At 26.7% G+C, this 24,160-nt stretch overlaps 1 protein-coding gene across 1 annotated transcript; it reads left to right on the top strand.

Annotated features, from left to right (window-relative positions):
• The first annotated feature begins 218 nt into the window (after positions 1 to 218).
• On the top strand, positions 219 to 7,735 carry LOC111612432. Its single transcript, XM_023353642.1, has 2 exons — positions 219 to 1,046; positions 7,139 to 7,735. Exons 1-2 carry the CDS (start codon positions 219 to 221, stop codon positions 7,733 to 7,735), a joined length of 1,425 nt encoding a protein of 474 aa, XP_023209410.1.
• The last annotated feature ends 16,425 nt before the right edge of the window (positions 7,736 to 24,160 follow it).

Genomic DNA, 24,160 nt, shown 5'->3' on the forward strand with positions numbered 1-24,160 from the left:
GATAACCTCATCACTAATATGACCGGGTCCACAAGGAATATTATAGATGGAAAACTGCCTTCAAGATCCAAGCATCCAACAGCCAGAACCAGGATCACGGTTTCTGGAATCTGATCTCAAGATCCAAGAAGTGGTTAGCAGAACAACACATCATTGTCCTCAAGGCTGATAAAAGCAGGGCCCTTGTCTTATTGAAAGAGGACACTTATAACTCGTTAATGCAGACATACATAGTAGACACCGACTGTGAACCCATTGATGAACTGTACGTAAATAGGCTACAAGCATGGGTAAAAAGGTTTATGCAAACTCCCTTTGCTAGAGAGTGGAAGTTAAACAGGGCAGTGGTTGCCTCACCGGACACGCCACGGTTATTTGCATTCGCTAAAACGCATAAAGAATCACTATCCCTGAGACCTGTTCTGGATAAAGCCAGATCCCCGACTCGTTTGTTAGATTCTGCTGTACACAAACGGATATATGACCATTTGAGCAATTATCCGTGGATAATCAAGAACTCCACTGATTTAATAGATACCTTGCGACCTGTTACCATAACTGAGGATGCGTGCATCACCGTCTTTGACTTTGTATCTCTATATACCTCAATCAAAATACAACCGTGCTTCTGTGCGATTAGGGATCTATTTCTTAGTGAACCCAGTGCCACTGCACATCATAAACACATTTTAGAGCTGGCGCACATTCTATGTTACACCTCCTTTTTTCGATTTAACAATAATATGTATTTACAAAAGCATGGTGTACCTATGGGCAGCCTGCTCTCAGGGAATTTATGCAAGTTGGTGATAAGGCAGATTGAAGGAAAGATCATACCACAGTTCATTTCCAACATTCTCATATACAAGAGGTATGTTGATGACATCTTTATTCTATGGAAAGCCGAACCGAACATAAACAATTTCATAAGTGCAATGAATGACAATCCTTACGGACTCACCATCAAATTGGATCAGAAGAGCAATACAGCTGCACATTTCATGGATATCCACCTTCAACTTGACAGCACTAGGGTGGTAACAAAAGTACATTACAAATCATGCTATAGGCCATTGTTCATCCCAGCCAACTCTGCAGACCCATATTCTTATAAAATCTTGGCATTCTGAGTCCTAAGAAAATGGGCTTTTACACACCACATTAGATCTGAAGACACAGAGACGGAGTTGAAATGCATTCAGAACATAGCAGTACGGCACGGATATAGCAAGAACCTTATACACGACCTTGCCCGCGCATACTCCACACGAACAGCCGCACGCAACACTTCTAACACACAAGTAGAGGCCCGCGGAACACACAACATAAATAGAACACAGTCTCATGCAGTGGTTGAGTACAACCACCACCTCAACTCCGTTTACAGGGAGATTGCCACCCATACTAATACTAAGATTGCATATAAGAGGCCCAGCACTGTATATAAGCTACTCTGCAGTGGCAAAGACAAAATCAATAAAAAACAAGCACCGGGTGTCTACATGGTTCCTCTATGGGACAACAGGTTTCAAAGGGAATTAGTTTATAGTGGGTCCACAAAATGCTCTTTAAATAAAAGATTACAGGAACACAAATACGACATCATTAATAAAAGGCACACCACCGCCCTATCTACATGCTCCACTGAACCTGGCATAAGAGTGGGCCTACATGAGGCCAAACTGATCAAACTTTCTCACCGGGTGGAACACACATACGTAACCTGGAGGCACTTGAAATTTACAAGGCCGGGTTACGCACCAAGTGCATTAACTATAATGATGCGGTCAATGTGTTGCACGCTTGGAAGTACTGCTATGAAGGAACGGGCAATGCTCACTCTAGCAGTTAGGAAACACATCCCCATTGGGTGTATTTATGTTTTTATTTAAGTTTATGTATTACATATACCATTCCATCACCATGGCAATGCATACGCATAATTATTTATTCTTTTAAAATCCATTTGTGCTGTTCCATTTTTAAAATTTTTTTCATAATCGTTGTTCTATGCTTTCCCTTGTTTGAATCTAACTAGTTTTTAAACCTGAAGAAGACCGAAGGTACGGTTGAAAACATTTGTTTGCTATTAAATGTTTACTACTGGACTTTTAAGGTTTAGGAGTGTTAATTTATCATTTTTGTGTTGGATATCGCTTTAATCAAGTCAAAATGCTAATTGAAAACATTTAAAACGAAGCNGAAGTATTTAAATACATCCATAATTTGATGAAAATATATAATAAAATTTAAAAAGTTACTGAAGCATTACAATAACTTTGCTTTAAGAGGTTAAGAATTAATATGTGGAACTGGAGAAGTTTGTGATCTTTGTCCATGACTCTCTTGGCCAGTTCTGTGGTACACCTGTTATTTTGTATGTTTTCCTGGTGTTCTTGGATATGTGTCTGGAGCATTTTAGTAATAGCTCCAATATAATTGATTGCTGTCCCCAAAAGACAATGTTATAGAGATATGGCATATATTCCAAATTTTTCCAGCAAGTTGACTTCATCTCTGTCATTATTAAAAGCTGACACAACATAGATGGGGTCAGTGAGAAGATTAACCTGAATTTTCTGAATGTGTATGTGGTAGCTAATGACCGCAAATATAGTATTGTGGACTGTATGTAGCTAAGATGCACAGAGTGGTTAGCATAAAGTTATTTTTATGCAGTTAACAAAATATTTGAATTTTGCAGATGTATAGCCTGCCTTACATATCACAACTAATACTAACTGCAGCTTATTGCAGTTAGTATCAGTTGTGCAAGTCTAGCTTGACTAGTTCATAAACATAGCATTCTAGTCAAGCAGCGGTTAACAATAAGTTATCCAACTTATTGTCAATTGTTGCTTGACTAGAGGGGAAGAGAAATGCTCTGCTTATAATAGCTATTATGGAGGAATTTACATACTGAGTGGGGTTGGAAGGCCATTGATAGAATAATGTGTTGAATTTATGGAAGACAGAAAACATAATTTCTCCTGGGGATCTGTGTATATATATATAGAATAAGAATGATATTTTAGCATTGTCATCATATTCTTTCATGAAGAAAACAGAAGAGTAAATGGAGGACAATATTTCTATAAATAGTAGTAGTTCCTTCTCCAAGCCCTCCGAAGTGATAATGGTATAATTGTTGCTTCTCCTATGAAATAACAGGTAAATCACAGAACTGGCCAAAAGTGTCCTGGACCAAGATCACAAACCCTTCTGGTCTTGCACATTAATTATTAAACAATACAATGCTATCCTATAGAAAAGCATTCTACATTATCTCCTTCCTACTTTTTTAACAGTGCCACCTTAACATTCCCAAACTATAGATCACATTATTTAATCAATTTAAATCATAAAACTAGACTTAAAAAAACATTATTAAAAGTTAAAAAACAAAAAAACAATTTAAAACTTTTATCAAATTTAAAATTTTTGTACATTCCATGAGCATGCAGCTGGAACAATTTTAAAAGACAGTAGCCTATTATGTTCTTGTTCAAATATTATTTATTATTTTTATTAATGCTTTCAAGTTCAAATTCCTTCTAGATTTCTAAAAAAATTTTAACTTAAAAAGGAAATAATGTTTATTTTAGAAAAATAAATGAAGAATAGTAATAAAATAACCATATTTTGTCAATTTATGTATATAAGCAATTTTTGTTTCAAAATTTCACCTTTCATGTAACAAAATCTATTTACATGTCAATGTTTTTATATATAATATAAAGACATTAAATCATGATTGTATCAAAATCACTATTTTTTTAATAAATACTCAAAAATTTCCTTACTTTTCTCAACAGGGTTTTAATTAGCATTGTATAATTATAATAATAATAAAATACTTTTGCTATCTATCTGAATATTTTATTTTAAAATACTGTATATAACATACATTTATTTAGCACAGAACTAAAATTTAAATTGTTAACATTAATTAATTATGTTATATATATATAACAATTATATATATATAATTTATATATATATATATATAACATAATTAATTTAAATTGTTAACATTAAACAAAGGTTTAAAATAGATATTTTTGTTTAGTGTTAACAATTTAAATTTTAGTTCTGTGCTAAATAAATGTATGTTATATACAGTATTTTAAAATAAAATATTCAGATAGATAGCAAAAGTATTTTATTATTATTATAATTATACAATGCTAATTAAAACCCTGTTGAGAAAAGTAAGGAAATTTTTGAGTATTTATTAAAAAAATAGTGATTTTGATACAATCATGATTTAATGTCTTTATATTATATATAAAAACATTGACATGTAAATAGATTTTGTTACATGAAAGGTGAAATTTTGAAACAAAAATTGCTTATATACATAAATTGACAAAATATGGTTATTTTATTACTATTCTTCATTTATTTTTCTAAAATAAACATTATTTCCTTTTTAAGTTAAAATTTTTTTAGAAATCTAGAAGGAATTTGAACTTGAAAGCATTAATAAAAATAATAAATAATATTTGAACAAGAACATAATAGGCTACTGTCTTTTAAAATTGTTCCAGCTGCATGCTCATGGAATGTACAAAAATTTTAAATTTGATAAAAGTTTTAAATTGTTTTTTTGTTTTTTAACTTTTAATAATGTTTTTTTAAGTCTAGTTTTATGATTTAAATTGATTAAATAATGTGATCTATAGTTTGGGAATGTTAAGGTGGCACTGTTAAAAAAGTAGGAAGGAGATAATGTAGAATGCTTTTCTATAGGATAGCATTGTATTGTTTAATAATTAATGTGCAAGACCAGAAGGGTTTGTGATCTTGGTCCAGGACACTTTTGGCCAGTTCTGTGATTTACCTGTTATTTCATAGGAGAAGCAACAATTATACCATTATCACTTCGGAGGGCTTGGAGAAGGAACTACTACTATTTATAGAAATATTGTCCTCCATTTACTCTTCTGTTTTCTTCATGAAAGAATATGATGACAATGCTAAAATATCATTCTTATTCTATATATATATACACAGATCCCCAGGAGAAATTATGTTTTCTGTCTTCCATAAATTCAACACATTATTCTATCAATGGCCTTCCAACCCCACTCAGTATGTAAATTCCTCCATAATAGCTATTATAAGCAGAGCATTTCTCTTCCCCTCTAGTCAAGCAACAATTGACAATAAGTTGGATAACTTATTGTTAACCGCTGCTTGACTAGAATGCTATGTTTATGAACTAGTCAAGCTAGACTTGCACAACTGATACTAACTGCAATAAGCTGCAGTTAGTATTAGTTGTGATATGTAAGGCAGGCTATACATCTGCAAAATTCAAATATTTTGTTAACTGCATAAAAATAACTTTATGCTAACCACTCTGTGCATCTTAGCTACATACAGTCCACAATACTATATTTGCGGTCATTAGCTACCACATACACATTCAGAAAATTCAGGTTAATCTTCTCACTGACCCCATCTATGTTGTGTCAGCTTTTAATAATGACAGAGATGAAGTCAACTTGCTGGAAAAATTTGGAATATATGCCATATCTCTATAACATTGTCTTTTGGGGACAGCAATCAATTATATTGGAGCTATTACTAAAATGCTCCAGACACATATCCAAGAACACCAGGAAAACATACAAAATAACAGGTGTACCACAGAACTGGCCAAGAGAGTCATGGACAAAGATCACAAACTTCTCCAGTTCCACATATTAATTCTTAACCTCTTAAAGCAAAGTTATTGTAATGCTTCAGTAACTTTTTAAATTTTATTATATATTTTCATCAAATTATGGATGTATTTAAATACTTCTGATTGAGAAATTAATTCAGAGATTGAGGAGAATTTAAAAAAGAAACTAAATAACTATTTGGAAATTTTTTATTTCAGATATATCTTGTTCATTGTTGTCTTTCTAATCTATAGAAAATAAAATTTATATTCTAAAGTTTTATTTAAAACCTTTTTTAAATTTTTTATTTATTTATTCAGCACAGTGCTGAATAAATAAAGCAAATAATAAGACACTGTTTCAAATTTAGTGAACCTTTTTTAATGTAAAATAACAACTAATTGTAATTATTTAGCTCAAAAACTTTGATTCACAATGAGTTTTTTCTTCTTCCTGATATAAAAATTATGCATCTGTCTCCAAGCACTTTTCTCAAACATTTTAAAGATTTTAAATTACATAGATTTGAAACATTTTTAATAATTCAGTAAGATTAATTTCATTTTCAAAACTATTTTACTAATTAAAATGAAAGTATTGCTCAATTTATTAAACTATTTTTGGTAAAAATATATAAATATTGGTATGTGAATATTGAAGAAATAATCAGTAAATATTTCATTTATCTATATTTGGATTATTTTTATGAGTAATGATATTTTTTCCAGTTATATTTTTAATATTATCTATAATATTTACAGACTATATCATTGAATTTCAAGTATATATATTCTTAATATAACTTTTCTATAAAAAAAAGTGTGTACAGTTTTTGATAAAGAAAAATTTAAGATATTCTACTTCATCCATCAAGCTTTTTTTTTCTGTGCAGAAAAATGTTATTTTAACAACTTTGCTGCAGTATTTAAAATTTGCTGCATGTAACTTTTATATTTATAAATAAAATTTATTACATAATAATTATTATTAATCATTATTATTTTATTATTAATGTTGTTGTTGTTTATTGTTATTACAACTATTACTGTTGCCATTGCTATAGTTTAATATTAAAAGTAGTGATATTGTTTAATAATGATGAATTAAAATTGTCAAATATGAATGACAATTAAGTGTCAAAATTGTTCCAAATTATGTGCATGTTATGAATATATAATTCAATATATTGAATAGCATGATAAGCTTTGGTATTTTTTTCAATAAATAATTTCAGGAATATAGTGATATAAAAACGTGTGTATATATCACTGCCAGACATCTTTGGACATCAGGGAAATGGTCAGGTGTAAGAAATATAAAATCACTTGAATGATATAATTGAATGCTTTGCATAATATTTATTTTGTGATGTGACTGAATTATTTAGTTTTTGTGTTATTTAATGTTTCTAATTCCTCCTTAATTATTTGTGTGTTGTATGTATGTTTCCTTTTTCCTTTCCACAGCTTCGAGTAGTCAGGGCATTTAAGAGCACATTGGAAGATATGGAGGAAAGACGTAGTGTACATAGTTTACACAGTTTACACAGTTTGCGTAGTTCACGTAGTCACCCTGGTCCGAGGCCGCTCTCTGATATTAGCTACATTGACGAAGATCTCAAAACACCATCGCCAAATGATTATCCCTACGAAATAGCCGATCAGCTAAAAAATACAAATCCAACTTCTGTATCTAATTCTGCCGGAGCTAAGAATTTGAATAACAGAGAAATTCATCATAATAATATCAACCAGTTTAATTCTCAACTACCATCTGCTCCAAGTGAAATTGATACACATGCAGAGACTGCTCCTCTAATGGAAAGATCTTCATGTCATCAATCACCAATATCATCACAACCACCTATCCAGACCCAACAGGGAACACCATCTATTTCACCAACCACAACTACAAGTATCACTCCAGTTAATTCTTCCTCGCCTTCCTCCAATGCCTCCTATAATAATAGTAGTAGTAGAGCTGGTTTCAATATCAATAGTCCATTAGCCCAGGGCTATCATCTTCTTACTGAGCCCACTAAAGTTCATGAAACAAGTATTTGATACATATGATCTCCTGTTTATATCTGTGTAGATTTACACCATTAAGAATCTGTCATTATGGAAGCAGATCAGATGAAGTATAACTGATGAAGGCATATCTTTATTAAATAACATTGAAAATAAGTCAAAAAACTGACATGAATTGTCACAGTGGTATGTTAATGAGTTCTGAAGTTAGCTATAATGAAATAGGTTGCTGCATCTTCCTTTAGGCAACTATCATTCCCTATATTGTGGTTATACTATGCCCTGCCTTGTTGTAATTAACTGTGAAAGACAATAGTTAGATTGTTACAAATTAGCAAGTATGAAAAAGATCTTTGGTATTGGTTAAATACTTGAAATTTAAATGTTCATTAAAAGATAAAAGTTCCTTACCTGAATTTTTAAATATTAATCCTATTGAATTTAATATAAATGACACAATTTATTTCATTTTGAAAGAAACTTATTATTATATCCATAGCAATTCAAGATAAATATATTTAAATCTTTTGTTACTCTTGTATAGAATTTGAACTGTTGTGGATAGTTTCAAATTATTATAAGAATGAGAAATGTTAAACAACGATATTTAATTTATAACAAGACTGTTTGTCGATCAAGAAGATTTGTGAAAAGATTACTGACATGTCTTTTGTCAGTTCTGTGGTTGTATTTTGAAAAACAGAAAAGAAACAAAGAACATTTAATATGAACTGTTCATAGTTGTATAGACTATCACATTTAGTTTCAATGATCACTTACTTATACAGGGTTTGGTTGTATATTATAATCAGTACTAAACATATACAAATAGAATATGAAGAATACATATATTAAATAATCAGTTTTTTCAAATTAATAAATTGATTTATCAGGGAATTTTTGAAAATAATGTTTAATAAAAGAGTGTTTCAGAAAGTCTTAGTTTTCCCCCTTCTTTGTTTGTTTGATAAAAATTGACATAAAATGATTAGATATTAATTTAAAATTATTAAAAAGAAAATTGATACTAAAAATGAAAATTCTATATTAAAATCAGTATTGAATAAAATTCTACAATTTTGGTACTTAAAATATTTTATATGCACAGAAATTATCCAATTAAAAATTTTAATTCATGAAATAGAATTGTTTATAAACATTTGAAATTGTATGCAAAAATAAATAAATAAATTTTAATAGAAATCATAAGTATGATAATATGATTAAGCTCATTAAATATCTTAAAATTGGATTGTTTTAATTTCGTATAAATAAAAGAATTTATTTATTTAAAAATAACTTTTATTAAATGATAATGTTGTTATTTTTTTAATTTGTTAAATTTTGAAGTATTTAAATTAATTAATTTCTAAAAAAAATTGGAATTTATAATTTTATAAAAAGTGAATGATACATAGAAAATATACTAGAAAAATTACATTATAAATACTTCATATAAATATATGTATATATATTATATACTTATCAACATAAATACACATATTTATATAAGATGCATGATGAATTTATATTTTTAAGGAACAACAGCTCCAAATTTTATATATTATTGCAATATTGTATTCATTAATTCAAAACAAAATACAACAAAATATAACACACTTTGTGTTTTTAATATTTAATCTCATTCTTTTAATTACTACATATTTACAAAATCTATAAGATATGTATGTATATAAATGTATATTAATCCAAATTTTCTTTTTAAATTAATATAATTTTCTCAGTAGAATATTGTTTGTATACTGTTCTACATTATCAGGTACTATTTTTAATTATATAAAATAATAAATTTATAATTTTATCTGAATTTGCCCAGATTTAGTCTTTAATTTTGTACACCATGTACATAATGTATATACATTTTTTTTATTAATAATGCTGGAAAATAATAATAAATTAAATTTTTTTTTTTTTACAAAGTGAAAAACTGCCTAGAAAAAGTAAAATATAATATTTACTCCATTCCAAATTATGATATGTACTTGTCAAGCATTTAGCACTTTTTTTACTTATTTCCATATATTGATGTTAAAAACATAAGTCTAAAATTTTTTGCTGTAAAATTGGTTTGCATTTGGCAGCTATGTTGGCTTGTTGTTAATAATTGCAAATTCATGATTTTTGAGCAAATGCAGTATTTGATAGTAAGAATTATGCATGTACCAAGTTTATTACGGGTAATAGAAAATCCAAATTTAATTTTGGAAGGAGAGCTTGAAAAGCAATCACGTCAAAGAAAAGTGGCAGGTGCTAAGTTTACATTTAAAAATTTTAATATTGTGCAATAGGAATAAATAAAAAATATATAATAAACATACAGAAAGGATAAAATTATCTACACTTTTCAATATTTGAACATATATATTTATTTATCTATAAATTTATAAAATATAGATTCACTTTCAATGTTCATGTAGTTGTCTTACTTATGAAATANTTAACTTACTTCCAAAAAAAATAAAGGACCCTCCACTCAGAATATCTGTCATATTATTTATTAGCAACTCATCAAATATATGCCGGCGACATTTTGTTATTCAGTGCTTTGAGTTGCCATTGGAAAAAACTTTCTCCCGAAATTTGGATTAACATGAAAGATAACATGAATGTAATATGAAAATTAGCAATAAAACAAGAAATAAGAAAGTAGAGTATGTGTGTTCTGAGGTTTGAGTCTGACTAATAAGCATCTGTTTGGGACCTCTTGGCATACGTCATCATCACTGCAACCACAACTGCCAATCCAACTCCGTAGCCAACAATGTTGCACTGTACCGTCACCACCAGATTACCATTAGAAGAAAGACCTGTTCTAATCTCATTCACTCTAATCATTCATATTGTTATAATCTCAAATTCTAATTTCAGATCTAAAATGGATTAATAATAAATTAATTTTTATATAAAGTTTTTAATACTACTTTGAGATAATTTTTTTGAATTCTTTTGAACTGGTTTTGAAAATATAATTAAATCATATCTTATGTAAAGGTTTCTTCTCACCAGGTACTGGATCAATATATATAAAAATCAATTCACAATAAACCTTTGACCAGTAAAATATTTATTTGAAAAACAAACGTTTTCGACCGTATTCTTCGGCCTTCTTCAGGTTAAACACTTTGAGATTCAAAAAGCTGTTGTGCTTACAGATTTAAAAGTTTTGGAACATACTCAACTCATTATGAGCATGCGTATCAAGCATTGCATACGCAAAATTTATTTAAATAATCTTATCTAAACAATCTTATTTTTCACGCACATGAGATGTTAGCAACATCCTAACTAGAATTGTGGGGGCCTTCCCCATCAACGACAAACCTCCAAGCTGTAGAAATATTACTCGCATCTTTATAGTTGATGCAGTTATTCCGTAACCCCGCTTTATATATTTCCAAGGTTTCTAGCGTTCTTATGTGTTCCCTTCTGTGTGAAAGTTTAATGATTCGCGCGTTACGTAAGTCGACACTTATGATTATGAGTTGAATATGTTCCAAAACTTTTAAATCTGTAAGCACAACGGCTTTTCGAATCTCGAAATGTTTAACTTGAAGGAGGCCAAAGAATACGGTCGAAAACGTTTGTTTTTCAAATAAATATTTTACTGGTCAAAGGTTTATTGTGAATTGATTTTTATATAAATCATATCTATAAGAGCTTTCTGGATATGTCACTAGAACAAACTTTAATGGGGTTTTTTTTTGTCAAGATTTCATAACAAAAAGTAAAATGATTATACTGTTTTTGATGTGGGAAAATTATTACAAAATATATGTAGTTGCCTATGGTCAACACCATCAATGTCAAAAGGTTTTAATACAGTCCTACATATATTATAAATACTGTTTCTCAATAATCATTATCAATGAGTCAAATATAAAAAAATTAATGCAAATTGTTGCTGATAAATTCAAAGGAAATACATCATCATCTGAACAGTCATCTCTATCAACATTATTAATTCATAATTTTCTTTAAAATTTTAATTCTAATGTAGTTACAATATAATAGATTTATTTATTTTTATTTTTATTAATTTTATTATTTGCTAAACTTAACAAAGTAAGTAATATTGTATAAAATGATTTCTACTATAAGGATGTTGATGTCATATCTATTTCAACAAAAACTAAAAAAATTAATTAAATGCTATAATATAAAAAAAAGTGTAAAATATGTACAATTGGTACTTTTCTTGAAAATGGCAGACTGACAACATACATCAATATAAAGATCAATCCTAATAAAAATAATTATAAAAATTCAAAGATAAGCATTATATAATATATATTTCCTAATACTTTAAAAGTAAAAGTTGCAAATTTTCTTTTAAATATATTTCTTGTACAAATTTTCTCTACCTCATCTCTGCTTGACAAATACTGAATAAAAAGTTACTAACAATTGCCCATTCTTACTGATATCCCAAATATACTTTTGAAAAAATTAACACAGACTTTGCAATTAGACTGGATAACTGTTTACATCTGATAACTTTAAACTATACATCAAATAGGATGACATAAACTCAACATACACAACAAAAACAGGATAATTTTAATATATATCCAAGCATAACTCAAATATTACCAGTGTCTTGGGTTATAATTCTAATTTTGTAATTCAATACAAGGATCCCAACAGAAATTTGTTTACAAAATAGGGATTTAGGGGTATGAAATGGAAATTCAAAAAAGGACAAAACTTTTCAGAATTTCAGTTTCTCTAAAATTCTTCAGGAAACGAAAATTGTTTGAAATGTTTCGAAAAATAAATAAGGAGTTATATTTTTGTTTTAGTTCATTCCTTTTCCTCATGAGAAGTTCACATCCCAATTGTAATTTGCATTTTTTTTTCATTTCTGTTATGTTGAAATGTTTTCCTTATAATTCTGCCCTGTAGGCACTAAAAGAACCTGTTTTAATCATGCACATGGTGGTTTGGCCAGACCCTAATGGTGCAGCAAGGTGACAAGGGACTGAGTTTGACATATGCAGGATGGTCAGTTCATTAAAAATTCCTGGGATTTTTCAAAACCTGAATTTGATTCTGGGTCCTTAAAAATAATAGGCTAATGCTTTAACAACCTCAGCCAAATGGGACTCATCATCATCATAAAAAAAAAAAAAATACAGTAGAGCATTGATTATCCAAATACCAATCAACCGAAACATCGGTTAACTGAAAGTTATCAGTTATCCAAACAACCCCAGTCCTGAATTGTTTTGGATAATCGATGCTCTACTGTACATTCCCAAGTTTGTTTGGAGAAGGAAGGTTTTCTTTTACTGTTTTCAAATTAATGTTTTTTCAGACTGCATTTAGAGTTTGTTATGCTGAAAGTTGGCAACACTAGTCTTTAGTCAAAAAAGAAAATTTATTAGGGACATAAATAAATAAACTTTAAGCAAAGCTATGTATTTTAAATCCCAAACCAAATGGCCAGTTGAGTAAAACCAACTTCAGTTTGAATATTTTAATATTTTCTTTTTTATTTTTAATATTTTATATTTTTAATAACAAAATTTTGTGAAACAAAATTATTAGCTTTGAAAAGTTAAGACTGTTACAATCACATAACAAAAACAATTAGACTTTGAAGTTGCTTTGTACAAAAACTAAAGCAAAATCTGAAACACAGACTAGATTTGGATAGACTGAAATTAACCAAAGAAGACAGTACTTAAACACTGGCAATAAACTAATAAATATTGTAAATTCTTAGTTAAAATCAATCTTTTAAATAGTTACTTTAGAAAAAGCTACTATTTTCTTATGAAAGAAAATAGAACATTTATATAATAATTTTTTTTTCAAATATATAACAAAACAATTCAATAACAAGACTTTATCCAAGCAATGGCAACATACACTCATTGTTTATTCCCAGTATTAATCTTTGCTATTTCTACAGTTAAATTCTTAATGCTAATAGCTATCATTCAATAGATAACCTAGAATATAAGTTATAATTTTATATTGTTACAATTAAATACTTTAATGTTATTCTAGTATGGTAGACTATTTCAGTAGTTTACAATCTCTAATCTTATTTTGATTTTCTTAAAAGAAATTTGTTATAATAATATTCTTTTCCTAGTTTCATTGTGCAAGACATTTATTTCATTTTAGCTCTTCTTTGGATGACACTGCTTCAATCATTAACTGAACAAGTTTTGCTTAAGACACACCTCCTTTTTTTAAAGCTATCTTTAGTCTACAATGTCCATCATATAGTAATTAATCTGTAATTTCTGACTGCAAATTTATATCTTTTAAGGTCTTCTCTAGTTGACACTCAAGTTTCTGCACTACTTTTTTTTTTGTCCCAAGGCATGTGTTCTGACATTTTCTTATATGCTGCTTTATTTGTGCTACAATGTGCATGTAAGAAAATTTACCCTGCTGGATGTAGAAGATAGGTTCTGTACATTGTGTGCATCACCAAGAAAAGTCGAAAGTGACTGAAGAAGCATTGTGTGCGAAATGGTTATCATGCAATTGTTTATTTAGACAGTTGCTTTTTTTTGATATGAAAAAGTTCAGTCCAACTATAACATCCCTTGATTCTGAAAACAAGGATCATTAGATAAATGAGGGACAAGGCCAGGCATATCTAGGACAGATCACCCTCTATATATTTCTGGATTTGTTCCTGCATCACTCAGAGCAGTAGGCTGACATGTAGCTAAGGTGAATACTCAGCACAGCTACACAGAAACATTCCATCAGCTTCATTATTTCAGAGATACTTGTTTTAAGCCATCTTGCTATCACAATTTGTTTTTTGTCAAACTCACTTAGGTCCTTGCCTTTGTCCATTTCAGTTGAATTATACACATTGAATGACAGTTCATGCTTATAATGCAGATATTTTTTAATGTTCAAATGAAACCTATTAGCCACAACCTTAGGGTCTTGACTGATCACTGTATATTTCATTTATAAGGTGAGTCTATACAATATTTTCCTGTAATGTAATTGCAATCTGAAATCAACCAGCTATCACACTGTCATTATAAACTAAGAATCTATCCTAATGAGCTAAATGATTTTAAAAATAGAAATCCAAATATGTTTTTTTTAGGTAGCCAAAGGTTTTATATGTAGAAAAACCAAAATATTTTTACAATTATGGTGCCAAAAAATTTTGTAATCTAAAGCATGGATTAATAATTCAGATGTAATTTAATATCACATGCTAAATACATATGCAATATGATATTCATGTTAAATTAATATAGTAAAACCTCATTATTTCAATATTGGATCATTTGAAGTATTGTGTAATTCGAAGTTGTCTAGTCCCTGGCCAAGAGAATAGAATTTTGCATATATTTTAGTTTGAATAATTCAAAATCTTCCATCATATTACATGCTTATAAGATTTCCATGCTCAACTGGCAGTTTCATTTTTGGTTTTACTAATTATACATTTATTTACTGGACATCTATTCAAGGTCATTTGGACATCATACAGCATTGCCACTGAAGAGAGAATTTTTATTTTTATAGAGGAAATTTGTTTTGCATTTAATAATTTTGGACACTTCACAAAAATCTATTATTTCAATAATTCCAAAGTCGATTAAATACGTGTGCATATTTGCATTAGAATGCATACTTATAGCTTTAGTTATTAATAGAGCTTGTTTTCATCATCTCAAACTCAAGATGGTAAATTCTCCACAAAACTAGCCATTGGTCCTCTAGACGAAATTCATGAGTAATTCTTATTGAAGCACTTAAGCTTCTTTTGTATGTTATTCTTGGGTCCTGCTTTGAATGTAGTTTGGTTATGTTTTCATTAAGGATAAGCTGACTGATGATTTTTTCCAAAGTAGCTTAAATTACAAAGTAATAAGCCATAATATTAATGCATTTATAACTACAGGTGAAATTATGTAAGATAATGTTATAATTATATTTGAGAATTACAAAGCAAATTCAATTTGAAGAAAGTTTGGATAATTCAAAGTCATGTTTTTTGGTCCCTTGAGTTTCAAAATAACACAGTTTTACTGTAATAAATTTTTGTTGCCTATTTTTATTTACGAGTAATATTGTTCCTATGATTATTTTTTATTAATTAATTATTGAACTATTATATTATAATAAAATATTAGAAGTATTAAAGTTTTCTTGATGCATTGCTTATCATTTGATATTTGTAAAGATGTGTGTCAAGATTATCCACTGAATTACAACATATACTATAATATAATGTTAAATACTGACTAGCACATAATAATTATCGACATTAAAAGCTGCAGTCAAAAATTGTTTAGCATTTGTTAAAAATGTATTTATCAATTAAAGAATATTTATTGGAAAGTTGTAATAATAAAATTTGTTTGTTTATTCCACATATTTAGTGCATGAATATATATTCTTTTAGGCCACAAAATCAGATTTTACATTATAAAAAATTAATATCTAAAAAAAACTTTGGTATATTTTAATAACTTGTTTTCAAATCATCTTACTTTAAATTTAATTTATATAATTATTTAAGCACAAAATAAATGTTATAATATTAATAATAATAATAGTTATAAATATTTAATTTATCCTTACTTCATTTATTATTTAAAATTTTCTTTGCCTTAAATTTTTATCATAAATATGATTTATTAAATTGTATCATACACTTCGATAACATTGAAAACTATATACATAACAATATATAAATTAATAATAGTTATAAATAATAGTTATAAATTAATGTTATATACATAACATTAATTTTTAACTAATTTACTCTAAAACTGATTTTATTTATTTTATAGAAGATTATCATTAAACAGTTATTTGAGATTAATATAAACAATTTTTACTGCTAAAGATTGTTTTCATGTTAGGCTATGCCATTAAAAACAATTTTATGAATTTTATATGAATGCAATGTTCATATATTGGCAATCATTCAGCAAACAAATAAAAATCAATTTCTTCAAATTTTGAATTAATAATGTAGATACTTTTATAAACATCAATCAACAAGCAAAACAAACTGGCAAAGCTTTTCCACTCACTCAGAAAATAATCGTTCACAAATGTCTAGAAAATTATAATTTGGACTAGATTATATTATTCCATCTTACTATATTATAAAATCTTATTCATATCTTAATTTTTGATTCATAAAAATCTCTCTTGTTAAGTTTGATAAGCAAACTTTTTCAAAATTTTCATAGCAAAATTGTGAGTTAATAATGACAATAACACTGCATACTAATTTCCATACTTCATTATTATTGAATACTTGCATTACTTACTACAATGAAAATTTTTTTTATTTACAATATTTCATAATTACCCTTAATTACCCAAGATAATTATCCATAATTATCTTGTTTACTCAAACTTATTACTACAACTTATCAATGCCTATTTTTAACAATTTTTGTTAAAAAGTACAGTTAAATAATTAATTTGAGAATGCAATAAATTGATATACTCTTTTCAGAATCTGAATGCTCATACTAAAATACAGGGCTTTCAGAGTCTGAATTCTTATTTCAACACATCTTGATAGTGAAATAACAGCATTTAACTAACTTATATGCAAAAATATTATATATATAATTAAACAATGTTCTGTAATATTAATTGTTACAAAAAGTGAAAGTTTTAGTAAAATTTTAATTACCTAATTATTTTTAATAAAAAGAAAATAAAATATTTGTAGTATTTGTTGCATTAACTTATAATTCAGTATTGTGAGTATATAGAAAACAATTTTTATTAATTAATTTTAGAACTGAAATTTCAAAAGTTTATTAATTGACCATGCAACTGTTCTTATTAAAAAGTAATTCCTTTTTTATCCTTTCTTCAAAAGGTAAATAAACAAAAAACATTATTGTTATTTCATCATTAATTGTTTTTAAAAGCATTATCAGATCACCAAATAGATTATTATTATTTTTAAATAATCTTAATAATCAGTATTTTCCTACAGGCATGCACTACAGATAGTTTCCATGCAATTCATAATTATAATTCATTAATGTTTTCTATATCACTCCATTAATTTTAATTTAGTATTTTTATTAATCAATTTCTATTTATAATACAAATTATTTAATAATAAAAAGTACTGCAACTATAAATATGCATACACTGTTATGTTAATTAAACTGATTAATTAATTATATGAAGTACATCATATTTTACTTCAAGGTAACTGCTTAGAATATATTAAAAAACATTTAATTGGAAAAAAATGAGCAGTCACCTCAAAATATTACAATAAAGGATTAAAATTTTAATTTTTATATTATCAAATTTATATTTCTGATTAAAAGGTTTCCAGGCAAAGTCTTTTGTTTTTTCTTTCTTTTACCTTTTTTTCAAAAAATTTATGCCTACATCAATAAGGATATCCTTACTTCATCCATAGGGAAATGGTCAGGGAGGTAAGAGGACTTTAGAAACAACACTCTTAGAGCAGGCAAAGACACATGCCCTGTTTATATTGTGCTAGGATGAAATGCCACATAATATTGGCTATAATATTGCACAGAACAACCACACATTTTTATGACAAATAATATTAAGACTCCCTACTTGGCAGTATACCTGAAAAAAAAAAAAGACAAGACTGAAAACAATATCTGTGGTTGTTCTGTGAGAAATGTAACAAAAGCGTACAAGAAACAATACACTTAATTTATCATGCAAATGCACTATAAAATTGTAGTCTGAAGTATTCCACATTTCTTCATGCAATCAATAGTATCATATCAACATTTAACAAGTTCATAATAAATCAAAAGGATGTTATAATCCTAACAAAAAATAAACAGCCATAAAAACAAGAATAAACATAGGACATAGGAATTTTTTAGGTTATGAAAATAGTGTTAGGAATACAAAGGTTGGCTTACTGAATAAGTTTATTATTATTATTTTCTATGAACACTTTAATTGAGGTGTGGGTTGTGATAAAAAGGACTGTGCGTTAGGATATACTAAGTGAAGGAAACAGGCATGTTTATACGAAGACTGTTTTATATTTTGAGGTCTGCCCAAACACAGTCCAAACAGGCCATTCTCATGAAGATCCATGTAAGAGTTCTTTCAATATCATCAATAAAAATGGAAGTTCTTGGAAAATGTATATTGCATTTATTTTTATGAATGGATTATACCCTAGATAAAATACTAAAAAGACACAGTGTATGTTAAGCTGCAGCACAAAAGAAGGGGAAAAATCATATCACTTTGTTTTTATTTCCTATTCCATTTAAAAATTAAATTATAAATACTTTTATATATATAATGCATAATTATAGTGGATATTCAATGCAGAAAATATATATTACTGATTTTTTCCTATGCAAAATTCAAATATATCTTTATTAACTTAAAAATAGTGAGATAAACATTAAATTATAATAAATTTTTTAAAAATTTTATTTATATTTTAACTATAATATGATTATTAAGGTTCCAAATACAGTGATTCCTCTTTGATCTGCACTTCATTATATTCTGTTCAAAAACTTTTCAAAATTTTTTTAAAATGCTAATTTAATGAATAATATTGAAAAATTATTTAATATATGTAAAAATAGCTTACAATTTATATCCCCAATTTTTTATGATTAATATAATATTTATATTCATAATATAAAGAAACTTAATATAATTTATTAAAATTATATAATGATAACTGATATAATGTAGCATTTTTTTTTTTTATCAGCTCATAATAACTGCAATCACTTGCAACTATTATGAGTTGACAAGATAGTTATTTTGAACTAAGTTTTAAATTTTTGAATTTAAAAAAAAAGCAAGTTTTATAATTTAATAGTATCATTTATAAATAAATAAGCTACAAAATATCATTTAATTATAATATTAATATTTTAAACAACTGATAGCAATTATTAAAAACAAAATAAATTTATTATGTAATGTATATACCTCGTCTATGTACAGTACATTATGTATAAAAGTTACATAAACACACACACACACTGATTCTATCTATAAAATGTTTATAATAAAATATTGTAAATTCAAATTGTTTAATTTTAGTTAAAATAAGAAAAATGAATCAATTTTATTTAAATTAACACAAAAAAGACTTAATTTTAGCAGTTAATTTTTAATACATCTTCAAATTCTTGCTCAAATAAAACTGAAGTGAAAAAATTATATGCAAGTTGAATGAAAAATTAAATGAGAATAAATTGTTAATTCATAATGCTTTTCCATTATTTTAAATTTAAACATGATTTACATGATTTATTTTTATTACTCACATATGATATAAACTGAATTAGTATCATTTAATGTAAATTAAATTGTTTAGATTTCTTTCCAGAAGTTAAGATTTTCCTAGTCAACTAAATCTTCAGTATGCAGATTAAAGAGAGATTACTGTATATTTTCAATAAAAATATATGACTGTAGATATTTAGAATTATTTTGATGTATAAATTAAAATAATGCAATGAACACAGTTAATTAATGAATTTTAAATATATATTAGTTAGGTAGATTAATAAAATTTAATTTTTTAATATTCATAATTTATATTTTAGAAAGCAATACTATCTTTACAACTTATAAGGCAAACAAAATGTTTAAAATTTTAAAATTTATTACTATAGTGCATTTCTTTAGGAAAATACTGGATTAGAAGTTTATGCATTATTACCAAAAAGATTTTGCATACTATTAATAACNATTTATATTTCTGATTAAAAGGTTTCCAGGCAAAGTCTTTTGTTTTTTCTTTCTTTTACCTTTTTTTCAAAAAATTTATGCCTACATCAATAAGGATATCCTTACTTCATCCATAGGGAAATGGTCAGGGAGGTAAGAGGACTTTAGAAACAACACTCTTAGAGCAGGCAAAGACACATGCCCTGTTTATATTGTGCTAGGATGAAATGCCACATAATATTGGCTATAATATTGCACAGAACAACCACACATTTTTATGACAAATAATATTAAGACTCCCTACTTGGCAGTATACCTGAAAAAAAAAAAAGACAAGACTGAAAACAATATCTGTGGTTGTTCTGTGAGAAATGTAACAAAAGCGTACAAGAAACAATACACTTAATTTATCATGCAAATGCACTATAAAATTGTAGTCTGAAGTATTCCACATTTCTTCATGCAATCAATAGTATCATATCAACATTTAACAAGTTCATAATAAATCAAAAGGATGTTATAATCCTAACAAAAAATAAACAGCCATAAAAACAAGAATAAACATAGGACATAGGAATTTTTTAGGTTATGAAAATAGTGTTAGGAATACAAAGGTTGGCTTACTGAATAAGTTTATTATTATTATTTTCTATGAACACTTTAATTGAGGTGTGGGTTGTGATAAAAAGGACTGTGCGTTAGGATATACTAAGTGAAGGAAACAGGCATGTTTATACGAAGACTGTTTTATATTTTGAGGTCTGCCCAAACACAGTCCAAACAGGCCATTCTCATGAAGATCCATGTAAGAGTTCTTTCAATATCATCAATAAAAATGGAAGTTCTTGGAAAATGTATATTGCATTTATTTTTATGAATGGATTATACCCTAGATAAAATACTAAAAAGACACAGTGTATGTTAAGCTGCAGCACAAAATAATGGGTGAACTATTATATTATAATAAAATATTAGAAGTATTAAAGTTTTCTTGATGCATTGCTTATCATTTGATATTTGTAAAGATGTGTGTCAAGATTATCCACTGAATTACAACATATACTATAATATAATGTTAAATACTGACTAGCACATAATAATTATCGACATTAAAAGCTGCAGTCAAAAATTGTTTAGCATTTGTTAAAAATGTATTTATCAATTAAAGAATATTTATTGGAAAGTTGTAATAATAAAATTTGTTTGTTTATTCCACATATTTAGTGCATGAATATATATTCTTTTAGGCCACAAAATCAGATTTTACATTATAAAAAATTAATATCTAAAAAAAACTTTGGTATATTTTAATAACTTGTTTTCAAATCATCTTACTTTAAATTTAATTTATATAATTATTTAAGCACAAAATAAATGTTATAATATTAATAATAATAATAGTTATAAATATTTAATTTATCCTTACTTCATTTATTATTTAAAATTTTCTTTGCCTTAAATTTTTATCATAAATATGATTTATTAAATTGTATCATACACTTCGATAACATTGAAAACTATATACATAACAATATATAAATTAATAATAGTTATAAATAATAGTTATAAATTAATGTTATATACATAACATTAATTTTTAACTAATTTACTCTAAAACTGATTTTATTTATTTTATAGAAGATTATCATTAAACAGTTATTTGAGATTAATATAAACAATTTTTACTGCTAAAGATTGTTTTCATGTTAGGCTATGCCATTAAAAACAATTTTATGAATTTTATATGAATGCAATGTTCATATATTGGCAATCATTCAGCAAACAAATAAAAATCAATTTCTTCAAATTTTGAATTAATAATGTAGATACTTTTATAAACATCAATCAACAAGCAAAACAAACTGGCAAAGCTTTTCCACTCACTCAGAAAATAATCGTTCACAAATGTCTAGAAAATTATAATTTGGACTAGATTATATTATTCCATCTTACTATATTATAAAATCTTATTCATATCTTAATTTTTGATTCATAAAAATCTCTCTTGTTAAGTTTGATAAGCAAACTTTTTCAAAATTTTCATAGCAAAATTGTGAGTTAATAATGACAATAACACTGCATACTAATTTCCATACTTCATTATTATTGAATACTTGCATTACTTACTACAATGAAAATTTTTTTTATTTACAATATTTCATAATTACCCTTAATTACCCAAGATAATTATCCATAATTATCTTGTTTACTCAAACTTATTACTACAACTTATCAATGCCTATTTTTAACAATTTTTGTTAAAAAGTACAGTTAAATAATTAATTTGAGAATGCAATAAATTGATATACTCTTTTCAGAATCTGAATGCTCATACTAAAATACAGGGCTTTCAGAGTCTGAATTCTTATTTCAACACATCTTGATAGTGAAATAACAGCATTTAACTAACTTATATGCAAAAATATTATATATATAATTAAACAATGTTCTGTAATATTAATTGTTACAAAAAGTGAAAGTTTTAGTAAAATTTTAATTACCTAATTATTTTTAATAAAAAGAAAATAAAATATTTGTAGTATTTNAAAAGTGAAATGCAGATTATTCAAATAGCCAATATTAAATAAAGACAAAAAAAAGCAAAAATCAAATGTCTTAATGGCTTGCGCATTCAAACCTGAATAAAAATATAAAAGTAAATTATAAAACTAAAAGATTCTTCACATCAGAGTAGAAATACAATAACACTCCAATAGAATCATCATAATGTGTTCAAAGAATATACATTTAAAAATATTCACACACATAAAATTATTTTGTATATAAAAAATTGAAAAACTGAACTTACCATCACAAAATGCATTGAAGAAAAACTAATACTTTAATGCAATATGATTAAATTAAAACATATAAAGAATGAATCATAAAAAGTATTTTAAATTAATCAGATATAACCAAATAATTATAAATAAGGTATATGGAAGCAAGCATATCCATTCCTATTATTTAATTTAAATAAAAGTCTAAAACTGCAACTAAATCAGATACTAGTAGCAATTATCTTAATTTACAAAGAAAAGCCATAAAAATTCTCACAGATCTTTTACTAATACAAAATATTTTTTCTTCTATCACACATCTCTGAGAATCTTTATGGAAAAGTTAAAATTGTTTGTGAAAAATTTTAGATTAGTTTATCAACCACCACCACATTTTCTATTAAAAACACATCCTCTTTTACTATAAACAACAAAATACTGTAGACTATAGCATGCATAGTAAAAAAGGATAAATTTTATAGAATGAAATATTAAAAAAATTACATTTCTTATTACAAAAAATATAGTTTAGCTTTATGATTATGTTATTAATAGATTTTCATGATTATTATTTTAAAAACAAAAATTATTTTATGCTTATTTAAAATAATTTGAGTTTTTAAAATGTTTTAAGTTTAAACATTTGAATGTGAATTATATTATGTGAACCTTGTATTGAAAGTGTTTTTATTTATGAAACTTGTAATTGGCTTGATTTCACTTGATGGCTGTTTGAAATTATTCACACGACAAGAAAAGTCTGTTCATGTATACTAGCATGGTAGCATAAAATTACATGAAAGATCCTACCTCTTTCTTAAAAAATAAATTAGAATATTTGAATTTTTTTTATTTCTATTATAATTGTAGTTTTGTCAAGGAAATATTCAGAGAAATATTCAGAATAAGGCTTCAATAATCATGATATATAAATTTAAAATTAATGGAATTTCTTATTATATTTCTTTTTTCT

Source organism: Centruroides sculpturatus, unplaced genomic scaffold (assembly GCF_000671375.1).
Source record: "Centruroides sculpturatus isolate CEXI.00-Female unplaced genomic scaffold, Cexi_2.0 scaffold1444, whole genome shotgun sequence".
Lineage (NCBI taxonomy): Eukaryota > Metazoa > Arthropoda > Arachnida > Scorpiones > Buthidae > Centruroides > Centruroides sculpturatus.